Genomic DNA, 27,257 nt, shown 5'->3' on the forward strand with positions numbered 1-27,257 from the left:
AATTAACCACACATATCAGGAATGGTTCACCTGAGTCTGTACAAGTCTACACCTCAATTACATGTCATTCATATCATCCTCATCTCACTAGGTTGTGCGGGGGTTCCTTATTGTTCACTAGTTGAACAGATTGCAACATACACATTAGGGATAAAAATATATATTATGTGTGATATAATTTTTTATTACATTACATGATTTTATTGTTAGAATATTAATGACTAAATCAATTTTAGTCATTTTAATTATAATTATGTACTTTGCTATCAATATTTATTGAATGTTTAAAATAATTTTACTTTTAGATTAATAATTTTACAATCTATTTCTGTTAAAAATTGATAACAAAGAACAAATATTTGATTTGAAGTTAGTTGAATCAGCATTAATGTGTACTTATATACTTAGAAAAATATATTTACAAATATAAACATACACTTATGAATGAACAGATAAATTCTGAACATGATGAATTATTAAAATTAGTTCACCTGTTTAACAGCTAGCTTAACTGCAACTGATAAATTCAGTAGATCATGACAACTTTCAATTTTGACATGTAACAATGGTAATGTACTTTATAGAAATTGCTTTAATTTATTCCAGCAATGATCATAGATGATTTTTGTTAATAATTATAGAATGTAGAGTGTTATTAACAGTTCAAAATAGAAAAATGAAATTTAGCAAAAGCTCTTCTCTCAAAATGATCTGTTGTTTGGTATGAAATACTGCAACCAAAACTCAACTCAAAAATGTTAAATGGTAAAGGTTGGGTAGTGACACACTTTTTAAAAGATACTGAAAAACAAAAATTCTTATGTAAAAAAAATTCAGGCTGCAACAGTCCTAATGAAAATTGTGACCATTTAGTATTTGTCACAGCTGGTCTTAAAAGTGGCTGATGGTAAACCCAACTTTTATTGTACAGAAAAACAAATTTATTTTGAAGTAAAAGACTACAGAATTTTGTTTTTTTAACTGTTGAACAATTATTTAATATCCTTTTTCTGTAAATTTGCAGTTATTTATTATAGACCCTTTTGAAACTAGCTGTGAAACATATTAAATGCTGCTAAATTTTTTGGTTAGGGTTATCATAGCTCAAAGTATTTTATGTCAAAATTTTTATTTTTAATTTTTTAATACCTTTTAAATGATGTCACAACTCTATCCTTTCCATTTAAAGTTCTTGAGTTAATCTCATGGGTGCTTGGGGTGTGGTGGTCTCATACTAAAAAATAAACTTGTTTTGAGATTTCTAGCTCAGAATTTTATGCTCCTGCTCTTTAGGAACTGCTTCTGAATTTGCTAAATATCATTTTTCTATATTTAATGGCAAATTAATTAATTTCTAACAGCAATGAATCAGTCTTTGTAAAAACTTCATTTTCAAAATACAAGTTATTTTACTTCCTGCTGTTGTGGACAAATGGCTTGGGTTTTAAATCTGTCTTGATGAAAATTATTTTTTCATTTTTATTGGTAACATCAGGGTGCTCGAGAGTGCTGTTTTATATTATAAGTGCTCTTATAATATATCCGCGACCACTTGTCTAATTTTCATGATTCAAATGGGGTATGTGTTAATAAGTTTGAAGGCTAACTGTTACATGCATCAGGTATATCTTGATCAACCAGTTCTCAGTTACCCAAAAATTAAATTTTAACTTGATCGTTTAGTTTTTTCATGTTTGTTAGTTGCACTACAGTTCTAGTACAAATTTGGACTCTGATTACTTGTTAATTGCACCGAACACCATGCTGCAGTACTAACAGTGTCTTATGAGGATATATCAAAAATGAGTTTCACATGGTATTACTAAAGAACACAATGAAAATAACACAAATATGGTTTGATTGTGCAGTACAAAATGTTTTTAATTCGATCATTTACATCTTCTGTACATTTGCGTTTGCAGTTGTCCCAGAACCGACATATGGTTTTTTGCCTTCGATTTGTTAGTTACAACTGTGAATATGTGCAGTTGCACTGGTAAGGGGTTAAAGGTCAAATTTATCTTAAAACCGATATAATCATACTGCTTATTCTTAACACCAAACCTCAAAAATCTAATTTTATTTAAATTTAACCTATCCTTTGTCTGTTTTATACTATTTAGTTTGCCAGTCAACATCTAAAATTTGATGAAAGATGTTAACATTCTCATATTACTCCTGATGACTTTCTTTTTAGCAGTTTCCAAATGGACTATCTTACCTTTGCAATGTATTACCCAAGAGGATGAGGTAAACGATTCATTCTTCTTCCATTAAATACAGGGAATATTAACAACAAACAGGGAATATTAATAGAAAATAGTATTTATTTATTTTAATAAAGTTATTTCTCAAATAGTTTTTCCAATTACACAAGACTCATAGTTTAATAATTCAGAGTAAAATACAACATCAATGACTTAATTGAGTCAACTGAATTTTTTAACATAAACTATTCAAACAACAGAATAGAATAAAATTCATCCAAGTAAAACAATACTATGAATTTTACTTACATATTTTTAATGTTAGACAGAAAAAACTTACAACTTAAACATCATAACTAGATAATTTGTAGAGATACGTAGAAATATTGCATTTAAGGTTAGTGAAAAACATTACAAAAAGGCATGCTTTTAAATAGGCCACCAAAAGAACATTTTTTTTTTAACAACGGAAAGTTATTTGAAATAATTTTTAATTTATGCTGAACCATATTTTAACAATGTTTTGTAGCTTGCACTTTACTTTATCAGAAAACGTTGTATCAGATACAAATCAGATACTGGTGGAAAGTTAAACAAATTTAACTAAAAAATTTAAGTTAAAATTTAATTTAATTTAATGCAGTGAAAGATTCATCATAAGTAGGCCTAGTATTAATTTCAACTTTGTCACAATCATTCTCACCAGAATAAGTTACTTTTAGAGATTTAATAATTTTATCCTTATTTAAAAATGGGAACCCATATTATGGGTTATGGAACCCATAACTCATGTCAGTATCATTTTTTATGTATTTCTTTGCATCTTCCTTACCAACACAATTTTTTAACCCAGGACTAAATGAAAATTAATATTAATCACCATCATTATTAATTTAGGTATGAGCAATTCGTTGCGTTTCATCTGCAAAAGATCAATTTTTTTTCCATGAAATTAAAAAAGTAATCATAGTAAGATAAAAAAATTAAGATAATGGGTTATTAAAATTTAATAATAACTTCACTTTTCAGGGTTGTTTCTTAAGGAATCCACAGTTACATATGTAATAAAAAATACCATTAAGTATTAATAAACAGACTGTACTAACTGTTCAGGTTTTTCTTTATTACTTATGTCTAATAAAGTCTATTTATATATAACTAAATTTAAATATTAAAATTTAAATAACATACAATACAAATAAAGTAGGTGAAGAGCAATACAAAATTACACAATTCTAAAATCATCACCAACTTAAATTTGCTGCTAGTCATTCTAAGAAATAAATATATGTATATACTGCTTTTAATCTTGTATACTTAACTGGAACAAAATGAAGGAGCTTAATGGCCTTATCATTCTGTTTGTAAAACAAAATACCAAAATAAAACTTTTCTATCTTCTAAACATTATTTACAGGAAGAAACAAATATCTTTTACTGAACACAGTTAAAAACTTAAAAAACAACTTAAAAAATTAAAACATGAAAAGTTGGTCAATAAAATAGGGCATATTCTTGGTTTGTTATTGCTCACCTATTAATGACGTTATATGGATCAATTTAAATCTAAAATCTTTCTCACAGTTTAAAATACAAACACAGTACACAAGAATTATTCAAATTACCCACTGGTTTCTAAGTTTAAAGTGAACATCAGTACGTGCATACCTATTAGTATATATGTGGAATTAGTACACACTCTTACAAACAAAACTGCCAAAATGCTCTCTATATACATAACAAACAACAACAAATATAAACCATTAAATGAACTGATAAAAAACAAATTAATAAATTTTAATATCACATATAAATTTTTCTTATAAAGGAAAAATCTACTAATAATATTATCCAACATAGTGAAAAATGGAAATCCATAGACAGATAACCATAAAAAAAATAATACAGTTCAAAGAACATTAGTTAAAAATATTTTGTTTCTGTTTTTCACCAAAAATTAATAGTTTTGTTTCATTTTAACTCTTGAAAATTTTATAAATTTTTTTTTTTAGAATGATAGGCAAAATTAAAAATATGTAACTACTTATGTGAATCATAAAATCAATTACTTTTATTATGTTTTTTTTTTTCAGTGTGAAAGGACTGGTACACCCGAATGTTGTGAAAATTTAGTTTGTGAGCATCCATGGGATTCTGAAGAAACTGAATGCATGTTACTTACACTTTAACATGGTTACATTCTACAAATAAAAAATATTTTATAAGATGGATGCAAAATATAAAAAAGCTATTTTATAATGTAATACAACTCATTGAATAACTATGTTATAAAATAAATTGAGTAAAATGTTCATAAGTATTACCTATTTAAAATTTCTATTTCAACAAATCCTATTTTTACAAAGTGCAGTTAATTTATTACTCATAATGCACTGAATTTTTACTACCTAATAATCTATAGAGTGCATAGATTACATATGCATTTATAAAATTTTGTTTAAGATTTGAAATTAACATTAAGCAAATGTGATTCAAACCAGAATTTATATTGATAACTGATTTTTATATTACTCGCTAAACAGTATCAGCAGATGTTAGATATTATTAGCCTCATAAACACTATAGTTTAGTGTTATACAAAGCTTGTACACCAATAAAACATTTGCTAAACCAAAATTTACAAAGAAATGATCAGTTACCATCAAGATGTATATCTAAGCGATGAAACTACATAAGTTTAGTAATTAACATCTATAAATCACATATACAATATTAAGTAATTCTAGGTGTAGATTTTTAATCATCCCTCAGACAGTACAAACTAGAGACTAGCTACTATTAATACTTTTATAACGATAAAGATCTGGCTGACTACCCAGCACTTTGAAATCAGTGAACTCATGAATAGGATTAATAACTGGAGCGTTGGGAGGAAAGGTCTTTGATGAAGGTTGGTTTAAGTTAATGTTATGGTAATATAAATCCCTAAATCTGAGTCATTACTGTATATACATACAGTTGAACCTCTGCATAACAAAATCAAGGATCACAGGAAAACATTTGTTCAATAGAGGTTTTCATTAGGGGTAACAAGAATTCCTAGTCTAATTTTTTTTATAAACATTTTATGATGAATTAAAATTAAGTACAATTATTTTTCTTAATAGCACTATAGAAAAAAAAAATGTAAACGTATTTTTTTATGTCATGCGTTACATACCTAATACATTATACGTACTGTATAAAAAATACGTATCTAGGTATACATACTTACCACGCACTTAGAATGGATGTAGGCTATACTTAAAGGCTTATTGTACTCAGTTGTTGGTTAACACAACTTATTATTATTTCTAGTACATAACTTTTTCACAATGATACACAAAAAATGAATACACTAACTTTTTTAAATCTATTAAAAACCACTAACTCTAATGCATTCTTTAGTTTTTGATAGGTAATAGTTATAGCATATAATTTTTAATACAGTATTAATTTATTACTTGAAAAAGTGGGTAATTTTCTGTGTTTGAATAAGATACATTCAAAAAAAGTTTCATCTTTTTTTAAAATACTGTCAGGTATTTCATCCTTGACCTGTAGTCCAAGCCTAATTGTTTTAAATGACTGTAAAACCTCATTGTTGGTAGGTTTCTCTCCTGCTGGTCTTTGTAATTTTCATCATCATCTACTTCTTCTACCAGTTAAGAGGACTCACTAGCACTATGAAGTATGTAGTCATCATCTGGAAAATCAGAAACAGTAACTAATTCATCAGCAGTGATGAAATCTTTCAGTGTAACTTTATTACTTACATTTGCAGTTGTTTGGAGGAAATTCCAGTGACGTTTTAACTGTACTAGTGTCATATCATCTTCTTCATTCCATTCTGTCGTAGTGGTACTGAAACCAGCTTTACAAAAACAATGGAATATTGTTTCATTGCTAACATCATCAGTTCATACTTTTGATAATTCAGAAATGCACTCCTCAATGCCAACAATATTAACAGGGGCATTCTAGTTTTCTATAATGGTTACAACTTTTTTCAAGATTCTTTTTTGGTAGTGCAATTTAAGATATTTAATTATCCCCTGATCCATTTGTTGTATAACTGATATTAAATTTGGTGGGGAAAATACGACTTTTACATTATTTAATACAGCATTAATGTCTTGAGGATGTACTGTACAATTTTTCTTTTTTGTCTGATAATCTGTTTGTCTAGCTTTTTTTAGCTTATCTGTAAAAATGTCGGTAGTCATCCAAACCTTTATGTTAAATGTATAGTCTACCTCTAGACATTAACCACCTTGAAAACAACGCAGAGTTTTACTTTTGCCGATTGCCATCATTTTAAGTATTTCAGTCCCTGGCATGTTTGTAGCCACTAACAGTGTAATTCTTAATTTACTTTGTTTACCATCAAAACACAGATCATTTTTAAAAGTTAATGTTTGTTGGGTAAACATTTGAAAAATAGATCCGTCTCATCCGTGTTGAAAATGTATTTTTGCAGATATCCTTCTAAAATTGGTTTCAACACAGTCTGCTTCCAAGTTTCAGAGTCACTTACGCTGGCACTTGCACTTTCTTCAGGAATTACTTTATGAACAACACAATGTATTTTTTTAAACTTCTCTAACCACCCATTGCTGGCCTGGAAATCTTTGTGTCCTAATGCAGCTCCAGATTCCAGAGCTTTTTCTCTAATTAATGTCCCAGATAACAGAAGCTTTTTTCACGCACCACTGTCATCCATTTTAAAATGGCTTTGTCAATATTATATCTGCCACCTTTTCATTTTTTCTCACTAGATTTTCTTTATGGTGGTCTTGTTCTTGTAGTATCACATCCCGATTATTTAAATTTGTAGACAATGATCTCAGTGTGATTCCAAATTTTTGCATGACATCTTTTTTTTAACACCTTTGTCAATTTTGTGTATAATGCTAATTTTTTCCGAAAAATTAAGGCACTTCTGTTTTTACACTGTATACAGCCACTATAGAAATAGTACACTACTGTATAATGTGAGTAACGTAATCCAAAGACAAAGACCGACTGAACTAATCCCAGGAAAAATTATTGCTGAACTGTAACTGTAATAGAGGGAGTATGTGTTAATAAATGTTTAGGATTTCAGGAATTTCCACTACTTCAATGTATATGCATAAAGTAACTGCAGAACACATGTTTAAAGATTTTTTAGAATTTTATTGTTAATGGGTTACAAGAGGTTATGGGTTAATTTGTAAATATTACTACATGCTACTTCATACTGTAACATGTTAATATCCAGTATGTCACCATTTTCATATTGTCAGATTGTTTACCTTAATTTTCCAAACTGGGCAAAATAACTGACTACTGATATGAAACAATTAAAAATACCTAAAAACATCCATATAAATACTTTCATCTTTGTTATTTTGATGTCAAAAAGTAAAAATTTTACCTGAACTGCTGGAAAATGCAATTAATAAGTATTAATAACAAGGTAGAAAGAGAAAAGACAGTTTGCTGCTTAATAATGTAGTAGCAAAACACAATCAATGACGTGCAAGTAAATTTTGATTTTCTTAATACTAATTAACAAACTTAAAAGAAATAAAATATAAATGGCACATAAGTTTCTTAATTTCATTACATTATTTTAACAACAGATAAAAGTAAAAGTAATAAAAATACAACAAGTAAATCAAATGTTAGAAATTTATAATTAATCTAATTAACACTTTTTTAAAAATTTATCTGTAAAGAAACTATGATATTTATACACAAAAAATAAATGAAACTGGAATATTATCTACCACCAAAAACATCCTGTTTAAGTTTAAAACATAAATAAATACTTATAAAACAAAGGCACAAAATCTGGGATCACAAAAATCTAGAACATAAACAGACCATTCTTCAAATTTAAGTATAGTAAAAAAAAGACATCTTATCTTTATCAGACACAAGATTAAAGTGGAAAATAATTTTCCTAGCTTCATAACATTCCTCTGTTTCATTTAATGAAGTTCTTTCTAAGAGATCAAAAAGGAATTTAGAATCTCACACATCAGTCTGGAAACTCTTATCAACCAACTGTGAGTAAAAATATGATATGAACTTTTATCCAGCAATCATCCTGATATAAAATTATATTAACCATAGAGGAAGCAAAGACAGTGATGCCTAACAATGTTAATTTCAAATATTTTTATACCATTAGAAAAAGATAATATAATTAATTTTTATTTCATTTTTTTCCAGCAGGTAAGGAAAATGAATTATTACAACAATTCAAATAAAACTGGAGTCATTTACTAACAAAATAATATACTAAAATATCAATAATCCCTTATTAGTTCAACTCTGAATTCCTAACCAGCTGGTTTTATAGTATAGGTAGCAATTTATTTCTAGATGGAAAAAAATGATGCACCATTGCTGGTGGGACCTTAAAAAAAATGATGTAAAAGTTGTATTTGTTTGGTTTTTCACAAATAATTGATATGTAATACTGTATTACTGTAATAATACAAAGCAACTTGTATTTAAAAAAAAAAATAACAAAGGCCAAACTTCCATATTTAAAAAAGAATAAATTTAATAATATTATTGTTACCAGCACAAATTTTCTTTCATTTTATTTTATTCAGCAATTGTTTTAAATAATTCTTCTCGGACTGAGTTGATAAGAGTATTTTCATAAAACGTAATGAGTTAGTTATTTTAATAATTCATAACACAATAAAGATAATTTGTACAAATAGTTTGTTGCAGTGTATAGTGATTAATTTTCTACTAATGATGTACGACTTCATTAAAAAAAATTTTTAAATCTTTAATAACAATGCAAGCAGTAAATTACATAATATTTAGTATTTTGTAATCCTCAAATTACCTAAATTCTTTTCCAGCTAATTTGTGAAATTCACAAGCAAAATGAATAGTAAAATTATTAATTCATGACTTACACCAGTGATTCCCAGACTGTACACTGTACTCCCTGGGGCACCACTGCCTCTTCACAGGGGCACCACAAAATATTGTAAAAGCTTTATAATAAATTGAACCAAGACATTTATAATTATTGATTTTATGTTAACAAAGTAAAAAAAAAAATAATGAAAACACATGAGTTTTATTTATTTTTATCTCTTATGAGTAGACATACTTTTACTTAAGGTAGGGTACCACGGAAAACTTTTAATTGAAAAAGGGTGCTGTTACTCGGAAAAGTTTGGGAAACACTGACTTACACAGTAAGTAATTTTAAATTCATATTTGGTAAATCTTTAAAAAAATAAAAATATTGTACAGTCCAACAAATATAGGAATTCATTAATAAATTAAAGATTCCTTTGCAAATTTAATCTGAATTAATAGTAATAAAATTGGACCCTTCCTTAACAGTCTGCTTGCATCACACCACGCAATCTAACAATTAATAGTAACAGTTAATAAGACAATTAATATTAACAATACAACAGTCTTAATGACCAACTTACTATAATATGCAAAAGAATTCCAAATCGGTTTTCCTAGGGCAGGGGTCAGGGATTTTATTTTCCTTGGACCTACAGATATTAGTGAAGTCTGACACAATAAAATCATTGAATTCAAATAAGAGTCCTGGAATAAATGGTGTCTCAGCATTTTTACTTAAATTATCTGCAAGTATAAGTTTAACTTATTAATTTTAGTTCTGAAAAAAGGTGAATTTTTCCAATCATTGAAGGCAGCAGTTGCGATTCCATTATTAAAGAAAGGTGAAGCAACAGATATAAATAACTATAGGGCAATCTCATAACTTTCATGCTTTTCAAAAATTATAGAAAAATTTGTAAAGAAACATATACTATATTAATTTTTTTAAAAAACCAATATGGCTTTATTGAAAGAAAATCTACAGAAAATTCTGATAAATTTTTTTCCAACGTCTTTGATGGATTAAATTCATGTTCAACTGTTGCTGAAATTTTTGTGGACATCACAAAAGCATTAGATTGTGTTGATCATAATATAATGCTGCAAAAACTTGAGGATTCTGGTATTAGGGGTCTAGCACAGGACTGGTTTAGAAGCTACATATCAGGCAGCGCCGTGTGTAAGGGTGAAAAATTATTTGAGTTGATGTTCAGCTATTTCAGTTGGTATGCCACAAGGTTTAGTGCTCGGTTCAATTATGTTTATAATGTATATATAAATGATCTTTGTTCAGGAAATTTATTTGGACTTTTGTCATGTTTTGCTGATGATACAGTGTTGTATTATTCAGCTAGAAATATCGATGAACTTAGATTCAGAATGTTGAGTAATTTAAATCATCTAACACTATGGTTTGCGCCTAATAGGATGGCACTGAGTACAAAAACTAAATTTATTCATTTTAATTTTAGAAACAAACAGGAACCTTCTTACAATATTTATTTTAATGGTAAAATAAGTAATAATGTAATTTAAGTCTAAAATTGTCTTCAGAGAGGGGTTTCATTTGTATCTAACGCGTAAGTATACAAAAGCTTTCTATTATTAAATATCTGGGTGTTTAAGTTGATGGGAACTGTAGTTGGAAACAGCATATCAATTTGGTTAGGATGCATGTATACAAGGTTTTCTGTAAAATATATTTTTTAAAGTTTTTTGTGTTTTTTAAGTTTATTTGCTCTGTTTTGAAATTAGTATATTACACTTTGATAAATAGTAACATGCAATATGGGATAAGTGAGTAGGATGGCACCTATTGCTCAACAATAAAACAAACTGTTATAGCTAAAAAAAAAAAATAATTTGGTAGATCTGTAGAGAGAGGAGATCTGATATACTTTTCCCCTGTTTAAAGACCTGGGTATGCTTCCACTTAGGCATCTTTTCATTTTCCGCGTTATGCATACCTTCTTCATTAGGGAAAGGCAGACAATTGTAAATTGTGTATTCAGCCAGATTGCAATCAAGGAATATGGAAGTTGTGTCATAAGCAAATTTTGAGGCAAAAATCAATTGTCATAAGCAAAAACCTTATAAAAGATTTTTTACATATGCCGCATTGAGCATTTTCAGTAAACTGCCCCTGTACATTGCAAGTTTAACTAATTTGAAGGAGCTTAAAGTTTGACTTTTTCTATTTGATAATGAAGATTTCTTGTGGCAGGCTTGAGTTGAATTTATTCAGGAATGTGGGAAATATATTGTGTGATCAGGAACTGAATTTTGTAATAAATTATGGAGTAATACTCACGTTATTACTGATATCTTTTTGAATTTTTTTTTACCTGCCATCTACTTGCTCTCTGAATTGTTCTGAAGGTGCTTCAACACAATTTTCTTAATTAATGACATACCTAGCCACTTTTTTCACTAATATGTCCAACTAAAAGTTGTTTTTTGTATTTAATTGTAAATTTTTATTTATAAATACTAGTTATAGAATAATGAATAATAATTGTACATGTGAATTTTAGTTAAAAGAAGAATTTTAATTTTGAATACCACCTCCTAAAACCTAATTCAAAACAAAATCTTTTTTAATCAACCTATTTCATGAATAACTTAATCAATCAACTTGATCCCCTTCCCAAAACTTAAAGTTTATTGCTGTAAATGTATACCGCTCATTAAATTTACTATTATGTAGTTAATTTATACATTAATTGACTATTATCAGTAATATAATAACTCCTTTAACAAGTAATATAATCATAATATGATAATTGATGCTTTTTAATTTATACACTAACTTAAATGAATGCGTCTCAAGGATCAATTTGCTATCAACAAAATCTAATTATGTGGGTATAAGTATTTTTTTACTTTCCTGGATAGTTCTATTGCTGCAGCAGCATAGTATAAAGGGAAAGAATAGCGATCAGCCAAAACTTTGGGTATCAGAGTTTTTATATGTCAATGTTTCAAGACTCTCTTAGTTCAAAAAACATAAAAAAAAGTTATAGAGATTTCTGGAAGATGTACAAATGTGCATTTGTTGGCCTGTAATTAAATTAATATATCTTGATTGAATCAACATAAACTCTTGCAAAATGGATTTTCTGTGCAAGAGAATTGACAGTATTAAATTAATAAAAGGAAGGAATAGTTTGTGAAATTTTGAATTTCTGAATAGTGGTCAAAGAAATTAAGCTTTAATATGATAAAAGTTGTTTAAAATAAAATTTTACATCAATTGGATGGCCTATTCAATAGTATTTCTAAACAGTTTTTGACAGATATTTTGAAAACCAATTGATCAAAAACGTTAAAATTTGGTACATTGAATATTTTGCTCTATATATATATATATATATAGATAGATAGATATATGTGCCCTATGAGGGTTTATGTTATTTTAAATACAACCATATCATCAGAAGTGTTTCTCTTAAAATTTTTGAAAGTTTTAAAAAACATAAAAAGAATAAAAAATGTTCAACTATAAGACAGCATTTGCTATTATTAAACTGTTCTTAATATATTTTAACAACTCAAGAAAAATGCTCAGATGAGATAACTAGCCGCTGAAAGCATTACATCAATCAATTTAAAGAAATTTACATAATTTTTTTTAATGGTTTTATGTTATTTATATGCATGTTATCTTCTTTGTGCTGCACAAGCCCAGTGGTGAATTTCAATTTCCCATTAAAAAAAATTACGTTTTAAATCAATAATTTATAACATTTTTTTAATAATAATTAAAATAAAACTGATTTATAATAAACAGTGGAATGTTGTAAATAACATTGTTTTTTTAACTGCATATGATACAGTAAGAATAGCTTCAATTAATTTATTAAAAAAGAAAAAAGTAGTAAAGCAATGAAAACTGGCAAAAAATCATTCTCCAGTGTGAAAGTTAATTAAAAATACAGTATTTTTTTAACCTCTGGGACCACAGTTAGGTATTGCTTCAGAGGATGAGATGAATGAAAATTTTGTAGCATGTGAAAACACCATCCCTGACCGGGATTTGAACCCGGGACCTCTTTGGCCCTTATTCATTCTGCACAAATCTTTCGCCTTTTACTTAGGTAGCATTTAAGTTGATGTTTGATTTGGTTCCCATCCCATTACTGTATGCAAATATGGTCTAGTTATAGCCAACAATTCTGAAAAGTGTACATTCATATTAATTTCATTGATAAATGAACTAAAAAAAAAATCACATTTATTAATTTTTATTTATTGGAAGAAGAAATAACATTTGCATGTCACTTAATTTTTGTGCAGCGATGAAAAATATTTTACGTTTATCAGAATATTTTATTGCCACGAAAATTTATATTTGAAATAGAAAAATCAATACTGCATTGAATCACAATTACAACTGTTGCCTATAAAGGTATATAAATATTTATTAATTTATAAATATTTATTAATTTTTTTTTAAATTCACTTATTTAAGGGCAATGATATTTATGTCCTCCATATTTTAACAGAAATTCAATAGTAATGTTTATCTACTTCATTCCCACTGCGTTTCGTACTGGAGAACTATGTGCTCCCACCTCGAACCAGAACTCTAATGTAGAGGCTAAAATTTTTTTTTGTTCAGTTTAAATTGCTGGTTAAAGATTGATAAATCCGACAATCTTTAGGTTCCATCACGTCTTAAAACTGATAAAAAATAAAGCCAATGCTTCGAAGTCGACAAAAAGTTATAACGAATGTATGTGGAATACCGCAGTGTTGTTCACGTAACGATGACAAGTTAAAAATGACCCGTAACTGTGAATATGCGATGTATTTCAAGTATGCCTGCCAAACAATTAGATACCATCAAAAACTAACCTATATTAAAAGTGAATGGTAAGCAGCTACATCAAAAAAAGGTTAATCTAAGTTGCCTAACCTGATGTTTATGATATGGCGTCTAGTAACACCAAGTCGCGTTATATTTAATGTGCTGTATATTTACACTTCTGGATGACATTAAATTTCTTATCTCTTCTTCCGTAAAACCGTCAAATTTATCCATGCTTGCAGCTCATCACTCTTCTTCCTTCCATCCAGACAAGTAACTTTTCCCCCTCCCGTATGACTTCAAGGACACATGCATTGTTTTGATGACTTAAATGCTCAAATAAATTCCCTTGATGAAACTGTGTACAGTTGAAATTAAACAGATTATGTAATTCGTTTTCGTGATTGTTATGATAAGGCTATTTGCGAAAAAAACTTTTATGTGTTAAATCCCAACTTAGAACCATACATTTTAAATAGGTGATGGCGACACTATTTAACAGACATTTAACATTTAACTATTTAACAGACTTATTATAATATATACTGCAATTCATTAGTAATCGTAGGATTGGCATTTTTTATACTGTGTATCATAATCTATTATTCCTAGGAATTTTTTTTATTTATTGGCAGCACTGTTTATTTTTATTGAATCTGTTATTTAATAAGTTGGCTGTTACTTAATCTGGCTGTAGGAAAGTATTACAAATAGAGATTTCTTTCTCTTTAGAAATTTAATTGTATGAAGAAATAGGCACACACAATTATAAATAATTTGATTCATACTTAACATTTTTAATGGTTTCATAGAATATAATAATTGAATGTTACAGAAATAAGAATTTATTGTTGATACTATCATATAATGGGGAAAGTCAGAAGATTACAACAAAAATATCACATGTTAAAAAAGAAAGGTGGTGATAAAAAGGAAGATTTACCAAAGGGTTTAACTTATGAAGACATTGTATCTGGAAGTTATGATAAAATAAATTTACCATCTAAATCAGATTTAGAATCAAACATATTTTCAGGTGTCAACATTGATATTGGTAAATTGAAAACATCACTTATTGAAGATGATAAAGTTTCTGTACGATCTGTTGTAAAATCATTGAAATATGATTCAAGTGGTAAACTATTGAAGAAAAATGAAAAAAGAAAACTCAGACATGAACTTTTTATGAAAAGTAAGTGCTTTTTTTATTATAATTAAAGTATATAGTAAAACCTCTATAATGATATTTTACAAATAAAAAAAATGTATTCTTATACATGGGTATACTTATAAGGTTAGAGTCTATTGAAATATTTTGCATTATTTTATTTTATACTTAATCCAATAAAATAAAATGCACATAATTTCATAACAAAATGAAAATAAATAATTTCAGTGGTTCTAGCCAATTAGTAGAAAAATGTCAGGATAATCTGGTATCTAAAAAAACCTTTTAAAATAACTTACTATTGCAGTGGTGCTCATAAGGCAGCGTGCTAATTATACTGATAGAGAAATATTAAATAAATATTGTCTAAGTGTGATACCATTTCTTGAATTGTTTTTTTGCATTCATTACAGATCTTTAAATGCAATTTTTCTATCATCCTTAGTTTTAAATAAATTACACTTCAAAAAAAATTAAGGGAAAATATAGTTAAAATCTGTAAAAATTTATAATTTTGCATGGCCATAACCTGTGTTAGAATGACTTTGCATTACAAACCCCATGTGCAGCTCAAGAGTTTCTCAACTCTTGCACCGATGTTGAGAAAAGAAAGTTACAGTAAACAAGAAGAAAGAAGTTGACAACTGCGACAATGCTCAAGATAGACATTTTGAATATTTATTTTGACATGTAAATGAAAAAAAATATTTGTTTTACATATGGGTTGCTTAATTTTATGAACTCTGTATGATACATCAGAAGGCTCCAGATATCTTGCCCTGTTTACATGGGTAGTATAGTTTATTGTATGCTATAAATAGTATAGTTGAAAATTGTAATTTATATATATGAATATACATAGATAATGCTAGACTCTGCACACCTTTATATTTTTGTGGTGGATTTCAATTAACCACATGTCTCAGGAGTGGTCGACCTGAGTCTGTTCTAGACTACATGTTAACTAGTACGTTTACACTTACATTCCACTACATCTGCAGCTATGTCAAACCTGGTGAGCTGGTAGCAGTAATTGCTTTGTCTATACACATACAAACCTAGACCTAGCAATAGCTGGAAAATTAGTTGGGATATATATATATATACATATTATTTTACTGAAATTAATCTTCTTAAGATTAATAATATGAATCTTAAAAACATGACTGGTGATGCGGTATCCCATGAAAGTACTTTCACAAATAATTAAGGCAAAATATGTGTTTCAATATTCTATACTTGTGGTTTATTTTAGAATTTAAATGTATATATATCTCCCTAAATATAAACTGTTCTTTATTTAATAGAATTAGATATTGTTCAACAAATGAGACATGAAGCAAGGAGAAAAAAGAAAAAAAACAAATCTGGTAATAATATTCAAAATATATCAGATGAATTACCACAGTTAGTAAAAATTGAAAACAGAAAACCTAATAAACCAATAAAAAAGAAGGGAATTGAACAAGCTAAGAAGAGACAGAAAAACATGTAAGTAAAAATTTTTTCCACAATTTGTATTCAAATAGTACATGTACATATTGGCAAATTTTCATTTCTTGTGTGACAATTTTTATTTTCTAAATAAAATCGATAATTTAGTTTCAGTGTTGTTAGAAAAATATAGCTTTAATTATACTTTCATTACTTTCACGTCCAGAATTGCCATAGAATTATTACAACCAAATTCTATTTTTCTCCACTAAAAAAAATATTAAATCTATAGTGCATGACCATTAACCAATGGAGTTAACTAAATGAAGTTGTTTGAGAAAATATGATTTGTGTTTGCTTATGATTTCTAATAAGAAAAATGAGCGAGAATGCGCTTCATGGTAGAAAAAAACATGTTCAGAATTGCACATTCAAGTGACTATTGTCACCTTCAAATTACTCACCCCCTTAAGCACCAATACATTGGTTTAGTCAGTGGTTCTATTTCTAAAAACATGCCTTGAACTGTTTTTCTGGAATATACTTTTGAGTTCCAACACATCATGCAGGATACTGTCATCAGAAAATGTTTGCGGTGTAAAAAAATGTGACAAATCATAGGGGGTTATTTGAGTCATGTAATTTAGGTTCATGCTTTAAGTCACACTGATTCGGCTGGTTGAGTAATATTATAGTAATATGTTGTTTGGGCAAAAACTCTCCACCATGACCAATCTATACTGTGAAAAATGGTCACATGCCAACCCCCTCCCCCATCAGATGTTTTCCCCAAAAAACAATCAAATATTGTTTTTAATTCTTTCTGTTTGTGAGGGTTATTTATAATCGCTAATTAAATGTGTACTTTGGTTTGTGTTGTATTTAAGAAAGATCATCATTTTATCAAAGCATTTTTATAATATTTTTCAGTAGCATGGGATTTTGCTGGTTTTAATTTTTGAACAATAAAGACGCATCCATTGGCTTACAAAAGTTAAAGCCAGCAACTCAGGCTACTGAGGGCTTGACAAGACTACTATTTAGGCAAGTAACAATTAACAGTATATAAAATTATTCTACTCTGAATAAAATTTTGAGATATGGATATTTCCACACCTATTTGGCCAATTGCAACAAAAAGTAAATGGCATCAATGACCCATATTCAGAAGTCATCATACAATATTTTATAAAAATATATTAATCCAGTCTGAAGGCAATAAGCAAAATGATGAAGAAAAACAAAAAATTTCACTTTTTATTCCCCATCACTGATAAATCACCCAAATACATAACCACACTAATGTAATGCAATATTCTAATTATTAAAAGAATGTGATTGAGTCCAGAAACTACAAAAAAGAAAAAAAGGTTTTTGCCCTATTCCTTCATGAGAGTTTGAATAAGACGTAACACCACCAAGAAAGAATCTTAGGTACATAAGGAACATTAAATTATGTGACAAAAAATTTACCAACCCTTTGAGTAAAATTTTGAGAGAGCCCCAAGTCTGTTATAACACATGACCACATCAGTTCAAAGCCCTTCTCTTTAACATTGCCAACGGTTCAATTAGAAGCTTATCTCTAATTACATTTTATACATTATCCCATCTTGTCCTGCCAAATATTCTGTAAGTATTTCATTTCAACTTGCTCTTGTGCTTATCCAGCTGGGTCAAACTTCCAGTTCTTTATAATAAGATAGGACTTTCTTTCTTTTCCTGTTTAGTCTCCAGTAATTACCTTTCAGATAATACTTCAGAGGATGATATGTATGAGTGTAGTCTTGTACAGTCTCAGTTTCGGCCATTCCTGAGGTGGTTAATTGAAACCCTATCACCAAAGAACACCTGTTCCCACAATCTGGTATTCAAATCTGTGTAAAAATAACTGACTTTACTAGGAATTGAATGCTGGAACTTTCGACTTCCTAATCAGCTGATTTGGGAAAACGCATTCACCACTAGACCGGTGGGTTATAAGATAGGACTGAAAACTTTTATTTTAACTTCTTAACTTGCTTCCTTTTTCCCTGATCATTATGTTACTAAGCTTAAAGTAGGTCTGATTGGCTTTCCTGACTATTATTAATTTCACTGCCTCCTTTTCCATCAGATGAAGTTATAGTACCTAGGTACTCAAAAGGTGTTGAATTGTTCCAGCTGTATACAATCCCATTTAAAATTTACAGACTTAGCATTCTTTGATTAGTTATTATCATAATTTTCTTTTTTATTTAAACTGACTACTATTCCTCTGTCTTGTACAGTACTCAATTATTCTGTAATTCATCCTTAGCTGTTCGTAGAGGTGCAATATCGTCTGCATATACCAAAGACTGGTTGTACACTGCTAGAAGTTATCTGTTACCAATTACACTTCTCTTTGTTCTTCTTTTGCAGATAACGATTTGGTACATAGAATAATGAATAACAGTGTGTTTATTTTATTCCTTTTAATAACTTGCTCTCTTTACAGAAGCTTCATCCAATTCTTACATTATATAATTTAATTACAAAAACAATATAATATTGATAATTAGATAATGTTTAATGGTGTAGATATGATTTGTTTCTGGGTGACATGATTTGTTTCTGGGTCATTCCATGTCAAATCAACAAGTGTCACAACTTGACCATCACCAATTTCAACAAAATTCACATGATTGATCATATTAATAGTGATGCAAAAAAAATACATTTTTCAGTCGCTCAGTTTTTTGTGTAGGACCCCATAAAAAAGTGAAAAATTGCAAAAAGGAAGGTTCATGTAATTACAAAAAATTATTTTCTTAGCTTATATAAGAGCTAGAGAGCTCAGTTTGGTGCCATTTTAAAGCTCCAAGAATGGAGCCATGGTTTGGTGCCATTCCAAGAATGGGCTTTCATGTGATAATCACTTGGCAAGATTTTGTGACATTAATAGCTCAAGGTAACAAAAAAATTTATTTGCCCTTAAATATATCCAAGTGAATTTTTTTTAAATTTGAAAAAAACAAATTTTTTGCTTCCTAATTAATGTGTTGTACACGTAGTAAATATTTTGTAATGGGATTGCAGTGTGATCATGGTGAAATAAAATAACAAACTTGTATGTGCTCACCACTTAACTGCAATTCAAATACCTTCTAAAGATATTTGCAGAAGAATTACAGTGTACACTAATAAGTTCTAAATTCTTCCTGTTGGATTTACCCTGGGATCTACTTTTGAAATAACATCACTCCTATGTATGTTAAGAACATCCTCAAAGTCTGGGTAGTGGAAGGATGGTGAAAGTCCATTTGGATGTAAGAACTTCATTTTCACTGTTTGATTTTTCTCATTTGAGTCTAGAACACACCCCAACCACCAGTGACCATCATCTACAGCTCAAGAACCCAACAATTTCTGTGAATTCAAGATCATCCTCAATATTTGTTTTGCTTGCTACTGTTGACTTGTTAGAAAATTAAAACACCCTCACTTGCACCTGATTCTTGTTCAGTGGAACAAAAAAATGGAGTTTCTGTTTACCTTGTATAGTTCTTGCTGTCGTTCCTCTTTATGTTTTTAATTGCACTGGAAAAAACTGTAATGAAAATGTATTGACTCAATGTTTCCATTTGCCTAGTCCTATTAACTGTCAAGGAGTCATGATCTAGTCATTGTAGATCATTTGAAGACTTGCTCTAGCTACAAGTGTTTTAACAGTTTGTCCCACACAATCACGTTTTTGCACTTTTGCCATGAGATGTGGCAAAAAAATGCCAATCTGCTTTGATCCCAAAGTCTGATTCATGGTAACAGAGGTTGAGAAAATTCAATCTGTTTTGTACTGAGATCACTGTAGTAGTAGATCAGGCTTGGTTTTTTTTTTTGTAAAATGAGACTGTATGAAACCATTATGACAAGAGATGTATGCATCAATGTTTTTGTTATTGGATCTTGGAAATAGATCATGAAGGGGTGCATTATTCCAAGATTTATTACAAGATAATTCACCTTCTTTCACAGATTGCTTCAGAGGGGTGAGGTAACTGTACTGTTGATCAGCAAGAAATGAGTGTTGAAGAAGTTTCAGAAGTTTTCAAAAAGTATACTGATGAATTCTTCAATAGATTTGACTATTTTCTCGAGAGAAGTTCTTTTTTCAACTTGTATCCACTGTTTGTAGGTGATGTTTTCAATGCAGTTGAGCTCGAAAGCTTCCTCAATCCTTCCCTGGACTTCTTCAAATCCAGGACAATTTTTGCAATTTCCAAAGTAGCAAGCTTCAGTTGGATTAGCACACACTACATATGTCATAATATCTTTGTAAGATTTAATTGGTCTGTCACCTTCTATCAGTTCTTACATTATACAATGCATAACCTGAAGTTTTGTGTTTTGGGGTGTTGTACATATACAAACACTGTTGGTTCCACTTGCACTTGCAACAACACAGAACTTTGAAAATCGTATTTTCAGCAATGAATACCTCTGTTTACATAATGCAAAAGCTTCACGAAGATTACATCGAATTCATTTTTTCTGAACATGCTCTCATCTTCCATTTATCTTAGGAGAAATAAAATCTTTTCTGGGCATCATTTGAACTACTTCCTTACTCTAATACAAATCCATTACTTTTTCTTCTGGTTCAAAATCTAAAGTTCTACCAGGTTTAGGATCAGGACATGACATTACACCTTTTTCTTTAACCAGGCATTTAGCTTTCTTGCAATGTAGTCTGATACTCCAAATTCATCTTGAATGTCTTTAAAGTGCATCATTTAAGGAGCGTTGTCAATATTTGCATCCTGATGCTCTTATCATCTGTACCATTAAATTTTTCCTTCAATTGGTTGATAATTGCATGGTCAGAGGAGAGAGGAATAGCATCTTGTTAAGAATCTGAATCCATGTTCAATATTTTACTTTTGAACACTACTGCTGCTTTCTTAATCTTTTCCTGAGGGTATTTTCACTCGCTAGTTGTTTTTTTTCTGAATAGATGATTCATTTAAAACAATCAAACTTTTATTCAGAGCATTTACAGCTTCATCTTTTTCTGGTGAACACAAAGGATCTAATTGTTGAAATTCTGTATCAGAAGTAGATTCTTCAGCATTATTTTTAGCAGATGCTTCTAACTGTTTGTGGAAAGTATCACAGATTTTGTAACCTTGTTTAAGAAAAGTGAATGTACAAAGTTCTTGCTTACACTTCTCAGCTTTTCTTATAGGAATTATGACTTGATTTCAAATGGATAGCAACAGTATAATTTACTTAAAAGCTGTAGAAGTTGATGGTTCCAAACTGGTCAGTGTATTCTGGTCCAAGGCTGTGATGAATTAGTCATAAAACTCCAAACCTGTCTGAAAGGCAAGCTCAGTTAACAGAGTTAAATTTATTTCCAGATAATTGGGTCTGAATCACGTTTGATATTATGCATTATGCAAACGAAGACAAGCACACAACTTCCTATTACAGCACATATATGTGCCATACTGCAGTGAATGTTTAAAAAAAAAGAGATGAAGATTCAAACTGATGTGCCTTCCCCTTGTAAGATCCAAATATTTCATAATTAAAATTTTATTTGGCTATAACTCGAACCAATGAAAGTAAGTACCACTAATGATATATCGTTGAAAAGCTCTCAGTGAAGGCTTATTACTGCAGTTAAGAAAAAGTCCAAAATTTAATTTACATTTTTTGGACACTTTTGGTTCAGTCGATTGCAATCAAAACGGGAGGTGCACAACTACATGTTACAACAGTCCTAAATTCATAATTTCAACATCCTACGGCTAATTGTTTTTGAGTTATGTGAGATAAATATGTACAGAAATCGCGCCAAAACTAGTCAAAATAGATATTTTTGTTAAAAATCTGAAAACCGAAATTTTTTGCAATCGCAATACTTCCTTTACTTCATACAAGGAAGTAAAAATGAGATCAGATGCAGGTCCAATGTTCAGTTTTAACTTACTGATCCTGGACAAGATGTTAATCTGATCCAGTCAAAGGCCCAGTGGGTTAATCATATGCTTCCTCTACTCTTCCCTTTCTAATCATTCTTAGTAGGGGGTCAAAGAAGTAATCACGGCATCTTCTTCAGCCACTCAATCTGCTTCTCCTTTATTACAGCACAAAAAGATGATAATTATGAGAAGGCCTATCTGCAGATTCTTCCCTACTAGGGCTTCAAAAAAAAATCAAAATAACTATTAGACTCAGTTTATAGCTTCTTACTCCTACTAAAATCTAAACATCAAATTTAATTTCCTTTACAACCTTTATTATAAAAACCCATGTATTTAAGGCAAATACAACACAGGAACTGCTGCAGAGGTTTGCATAATTAATTAATTTCTTAATGTGGCAATTCTGAATGGTCACATGAATCTCTTGATCTGAATACAGCCTATTTATGATAGAATAAGCTTAAAAGGAGGACAGAATTCATTTAATGTAAACTTAAGATGTTTAGGATGCTAAAGATGTGATTTACAGAATTTTATTTCTTAAAAGCAAGAAAAGGAGACAAAAATAACAAGCAAGTAATATTGTTCTTTGAAGATTATTTAAGAATTTGCTAATGTGCAAGATAAAATATGTTTTACCTTTGTACTCAAAAAAATTAAAATTATTCATGATTTACACACAGAAATGTATTGCAGCACAATTTTTCATAATTATTTGCAATTCTTTCACTGGTGTTGTACATGGTGCAATAAATTTGAAAAGATTTGCAAGAAATCGATGTTTAAAAAAGTTGTTAATTTCTTCCTTAATAATATCAATCGAATATTGTGGCTTTTGTTACTGCTTTTGTCATTAACCACTAAAAAATCCCAGCAGCATAACATTAGGATTTTACCGTAAATTTTCACTATCAGTTTCCAGAATGGTTCCAGTTTCCTTACATGAGATCCATTAGACTGTAAAGGATGTAACTACCTTCTTACAAACAACCTTGAATTATTAGACAGAACAACCTTGAATTTTAGATTGGAAAGGTATCCATCATATTTTTTAAAAAAGTAAGAACTACCGCACTACCAATCTTAACATCCCATATATTGAAAATGTTTACGAGAATAGTTTAGAGATGAGAAAAATGTTTACTAAATGTTAGTTTCATAAAACGCATGGTTATAAGGAAGACAGATAATCTGTCTGTCAGATTAATTTTAAAAAGGTATGTTTAAAAATGAATAAAGCCACCTAGATATAAAATAAACCCGTCGGTTTATTTTATATCTTGAGAAGCCATCTGTTAAACATAAGAGGCATATTCATAACTCGTGAGAAAAGGTTTTTACTTACAGTTTTAGTTTACTACATATCTACTTAACTTTTCCACGTAATTGCCATTCAGTTCTAAGCACTTTTCATAACGCTGCACCTGTTGAAAATGGCAGTCTTGAGTTCCTTGTTGTTTTCAAACTGTTGTCCACCAAGCCACTTTTTCACATGCAAGAAGAGGAAGCAGTCGCTAGATGCACGATTGGGACTATATGGAAGGTAGTCAAAAAGCTCCCAATGAAAATCTTGAATCTTCTTGGTTAAGGCAGTGGTGTGAGGATGTGCGTTGTGAAGGAGGATTACGCCGGACAAGTTTCCGGCGTCGTTGATTTTGGATCACACTTCTCAGTTTGGTGAGTGTTTTGCAGTACACGTCAACTGTAATTGTTGATCCACGTTCCACGAAATCAACCAAAATGATGCCCTGTTTGTCCCAAAAAATGGTAGCCAATATTTTTTGACTCTAGTATGGGGATGGGTTAAACATTTTTGGTTTTGGGGAAATTGAATGGCATCACTGCATTGACTGTTGTTTCGATTCTGCTTGGTGTAGGATATCCACATCTCGTCCCCCGTAACAATGTGGGAAAACAAATCATACATCTTGTCGATAGCGGTCCAAAAACGCTCGTCCACTGCATATTCTTTGCTTTTTCTGTTGGTCGGTGAGCATTTTCGATACCCACCTTGCACACAATTTGTGATATCTGACCTTTTCTGAGAAAATTGTGTAGATAGTGCATCTAACATGCAGAAATTAATCAGCTAGAGCACATTAATCGTCGATCACATCACAGTTTTTGGTTCATTTGTTCAATAATTTCGTCAGTCTGAATACTGGGTCTGCCACTCCACTCTTCATCATGCAGATTTGTGCGGCCATTTTTAAAGTCTCAAAAACATAACCTTCCCTTCACTCTGTAGATCCACACACTAGGCACAACTCCCAATGAATTTCTGCAGCTGAAGATCCTTTTACACACAAAAATTGAATCGCAGCATGCACTTCACAACTGGTGGGAGAAATGATTGTTGCAGACATTACGATTTGCATTCACTGGCAGGCAAACGACTACAAAATCAAAACAACTTGCAGTGACTTCGTAAATAGCCAATAGATGGTCCTGCATGCGTGAAACTTGTTCAGACCCACTAATAATTAAATGTAAGCCGACAGGTCTTACTTTATGAATATGCCTTATAGAACTAAAGAAAACATAATTTTTAAGAAAATTATGCTGAATTATAAAACCAGAAATAATCTATACAAGAATCAGGAACAGTGATAAGAACAGAAAAGCAAGGTAGGTTCTTTAAGTTGTGATATAATATGTCTGCTGATGCTTTCTACTTATATATAAAAAAATTTCAGGAATTGAGAGGCAAATTTGAGAATAGGGTGATTTTCCAAGAAAAAATATGTTTTTTTTTTGTTTCTAAAACTAAAAATAAGTAATAAGAGATTCTAAATAGCACGGCTTCATTGGTAAAAAATTAATTCCACTTGAAAATAAATAAAATTTAAAAAAAAGTTAGAAAGGAAGAAAATGAGTTAAATGCTAGAGAAAGACAATACACCAAAATCTGCAGAATTGTGTGAAGAGCTTTAGTGAGAAAAGTTTGTAAAGGACTTATTTAGCAAAATTACAGCAGATGGACAAAGTAAGGTAGTGATCTAAAACAAATTGTTAGAAACAAGGCGCTTTCTTAAAAAAGATTTATCAAATATGACCTAATCATTAAAAATCTAATTTTTTTTTGCAGGTTTAGTATTCTTTAAGGAGCAAAACATGAACTGGAAATGCAGAAAGAAAAAGAACAAAGCTGTTTGAAATATGGATTTTCAGGAGGCTGTTGAAAATTAAGGGATTGAAAAATTATAAACTGAAATGGTCATAAACAAATGAGAGAGAGAGATTTGTGTCTTTTAAAGAAATAAACCAGACTGACAAGTCATATATATTAAAACAACCAGGTTTAATTATTGGATGTGTATAGAATGTAGTAATCGTGCTGACATTAAAAGATTGGTACAGAACAGAAAAGCATGAAATCAATTAAATGATTGATGATAAAATTATATACACAAGTATATACGTATGCAGATTGATAAATTATAGAAAAAACCTTATGATCATGTGATCAATCAAATCAACACATACATATATAAACAATTTATATCTAAATTGTTTTGGTGGTGTAACATTAATATCATTCATATTAATATTAAAATTTAATATAAAATTTTATCTGCACAGTGGTCAATATTTTTTTTTTTTTTTTTTTTTGTAAATCAAATAATTCATTAACATATTGACCACTGTGCAAATAAAATTTAATATTAAATGAATTTTACACTACCAAAACAATATAGATATAAATTGTTTTTATAACTTCTGAATTTTGAATCTGTCGAAAAAGTTACTGTTTTATAAAAGTTTTTAAGTTATGGATGAATATGCCAATTCTGCTGTCATAAACAATTTATTTTATTGTAATTATAGAATTAAATACCAACTGAAGATGCAGGATCCTGTGAAAATCAATTCTTGGAATTAATATGGTAAGTTTTATTTACTGTGTTTTGGTGGTTTAAATGCATTTAATAAAAATATATCCTTTTATAATACAGCAAAAAAAGAATTTTAATGCAAAACAAATTACTGGACTTATTTCAGTTAATGTAATGTCTGTTTATTAAAATTGGTATTCTCATATGATTCTAAAATATCTTGAACTATTATAAAAAAATAAAAGTACAGCAGTTAATAAAATAGCTAAGAATATAAAATACAAATTAAAAAGAAAAACAATATTTTTTTTTACAATACACATTTCTTACTGATAAAATTAACTTACACTTTTCTTTTAATTAAAAGATAACAATTATGGTTTACACTCCTCGTGATAAGGTTCTAACGTACGCAAATCACGCCATGTTGGCGGTAAAGCGCTATACAAGTGGTTATTGCATCGTTTACAAGGACCATTGAATAAATTGATATAACTATGGAACCACGTCTGTAAAATAAAATTAAAAAAAAACTAAATTATCAGTGAAAATGTTACAGAATCATAACTTAACCTTATTTTAAATAATTCAACATTTTTGAAAATTAATAGTATATCAGGAAATGTTAAATCAGAACACGCCGCTCCCAAGTAGGTTCAAAATTCCCAATCTCCAGATGAAGTCTAGGTGAGATAGGCACCTACTGCCCAAAGAAAGCTTTGAGCGTTCCTTTAAGAGGGATTTTCTTATCTTATACTACTGCTACTTTGATGATGGCTCATTGTTCCCTCATCCCAACCCATAGTGGAAGACACCCACTTTGTGGCAATTCTGGTCGCCACACCACACCCTCTGTTCCGTGCCCTGAAGTGCTTTACCAGATGTCGTCTTTAGACCCTCTAACTGATTACATCTCACAGTCATCAGCCAGGCCTCAGTTGGGATACCAACAATGCAAATGCCTCTGCC

The 27,257-nt window shown here is 29.7% G+C and overlaps 2 protein-coding genes across 4 annotated transcripts in view; one reads left to right on the top strand and one right to left on the bottom strand.

The window, feature by feature from the left end:
• Positions 1 to 2,546: 2,546 nt before the first annotated feature.
• Positions 2,547 to 27,257, bottom strand: part of LOC142328854 (mediator of RNA polymerase II transcription subunit 27-like) — a 46,008-nt gene continuing 21,297 nt past the window's right edge. For 2 of the 3 annotated variants that reach the window (XM_075372959.1, XM_075372961.1), the window contains exon 7: positions 26,455 to 26,797. In XM_075372959.1, the coding sequence (XP_075229074.1) occupies positions 26,663 to 26,797 (135 nt within the window). In that variant the 3' untranslated portion in view covers positions 26,455 to 26,662. Of the gene's footprint in view, positions 3,130 to 26,454; positions 26,798 to 27,257 lie in introns of those variants that run through there. The other variant, XM_075372960.1, reaches the window with a different exon arrangement.
• LOC142328855 (uncharacterized) lies at positions 14,796 to 25,713 on the top strand. The gene is made up of 3 exons (XM_075372963.1): positions 14,796 to 15,091; positions 16,375 to 16,558; positions 25,541 to 25,713. The coding sequence occupies exons 1-3, from the start codon at positions 14,803 to 14,805 to the stop codon at positions 25,554 to 25,556; spliced, it is 489 nt and encodes a 162-aa protein (XP_075229078.1). The 5' UTR covers positions 14,796 to 14,802; the 3' UTR covers positions 25,557 to 25,713.

Source organism: Lycorma delicatula, chromosome 8 (assembly GCF_047948215.1).
Source record: "Lycorma delicatula isolate Av1 chromosome 8, ASM4794821v1, whole genome shotgun sequence".
In the NCBI taxonomy this organism is placed as follows: Eukaryota; Metazoa; Arthropoda; class Insecta; order Hemiptera; family Fulgoridae; genus Lycorma; species Lycorma delicatula.

Coding starts and splice junctions, on each gene's coding strand:
- LOC142328855 (XM_075372963.1), top strand. CDS start 14,803: ATGTTAAAAAAGAAAGGTGGTGATAAAAAGGAAGATTTACCAAAGGGT. Junction 15,092..16,374: donor ACATGAACTTTTTATGAAAA/GTAAGTGCTTTT, acceptor TTTATTTAATAG/AATTAGATATTGTTCAACAA.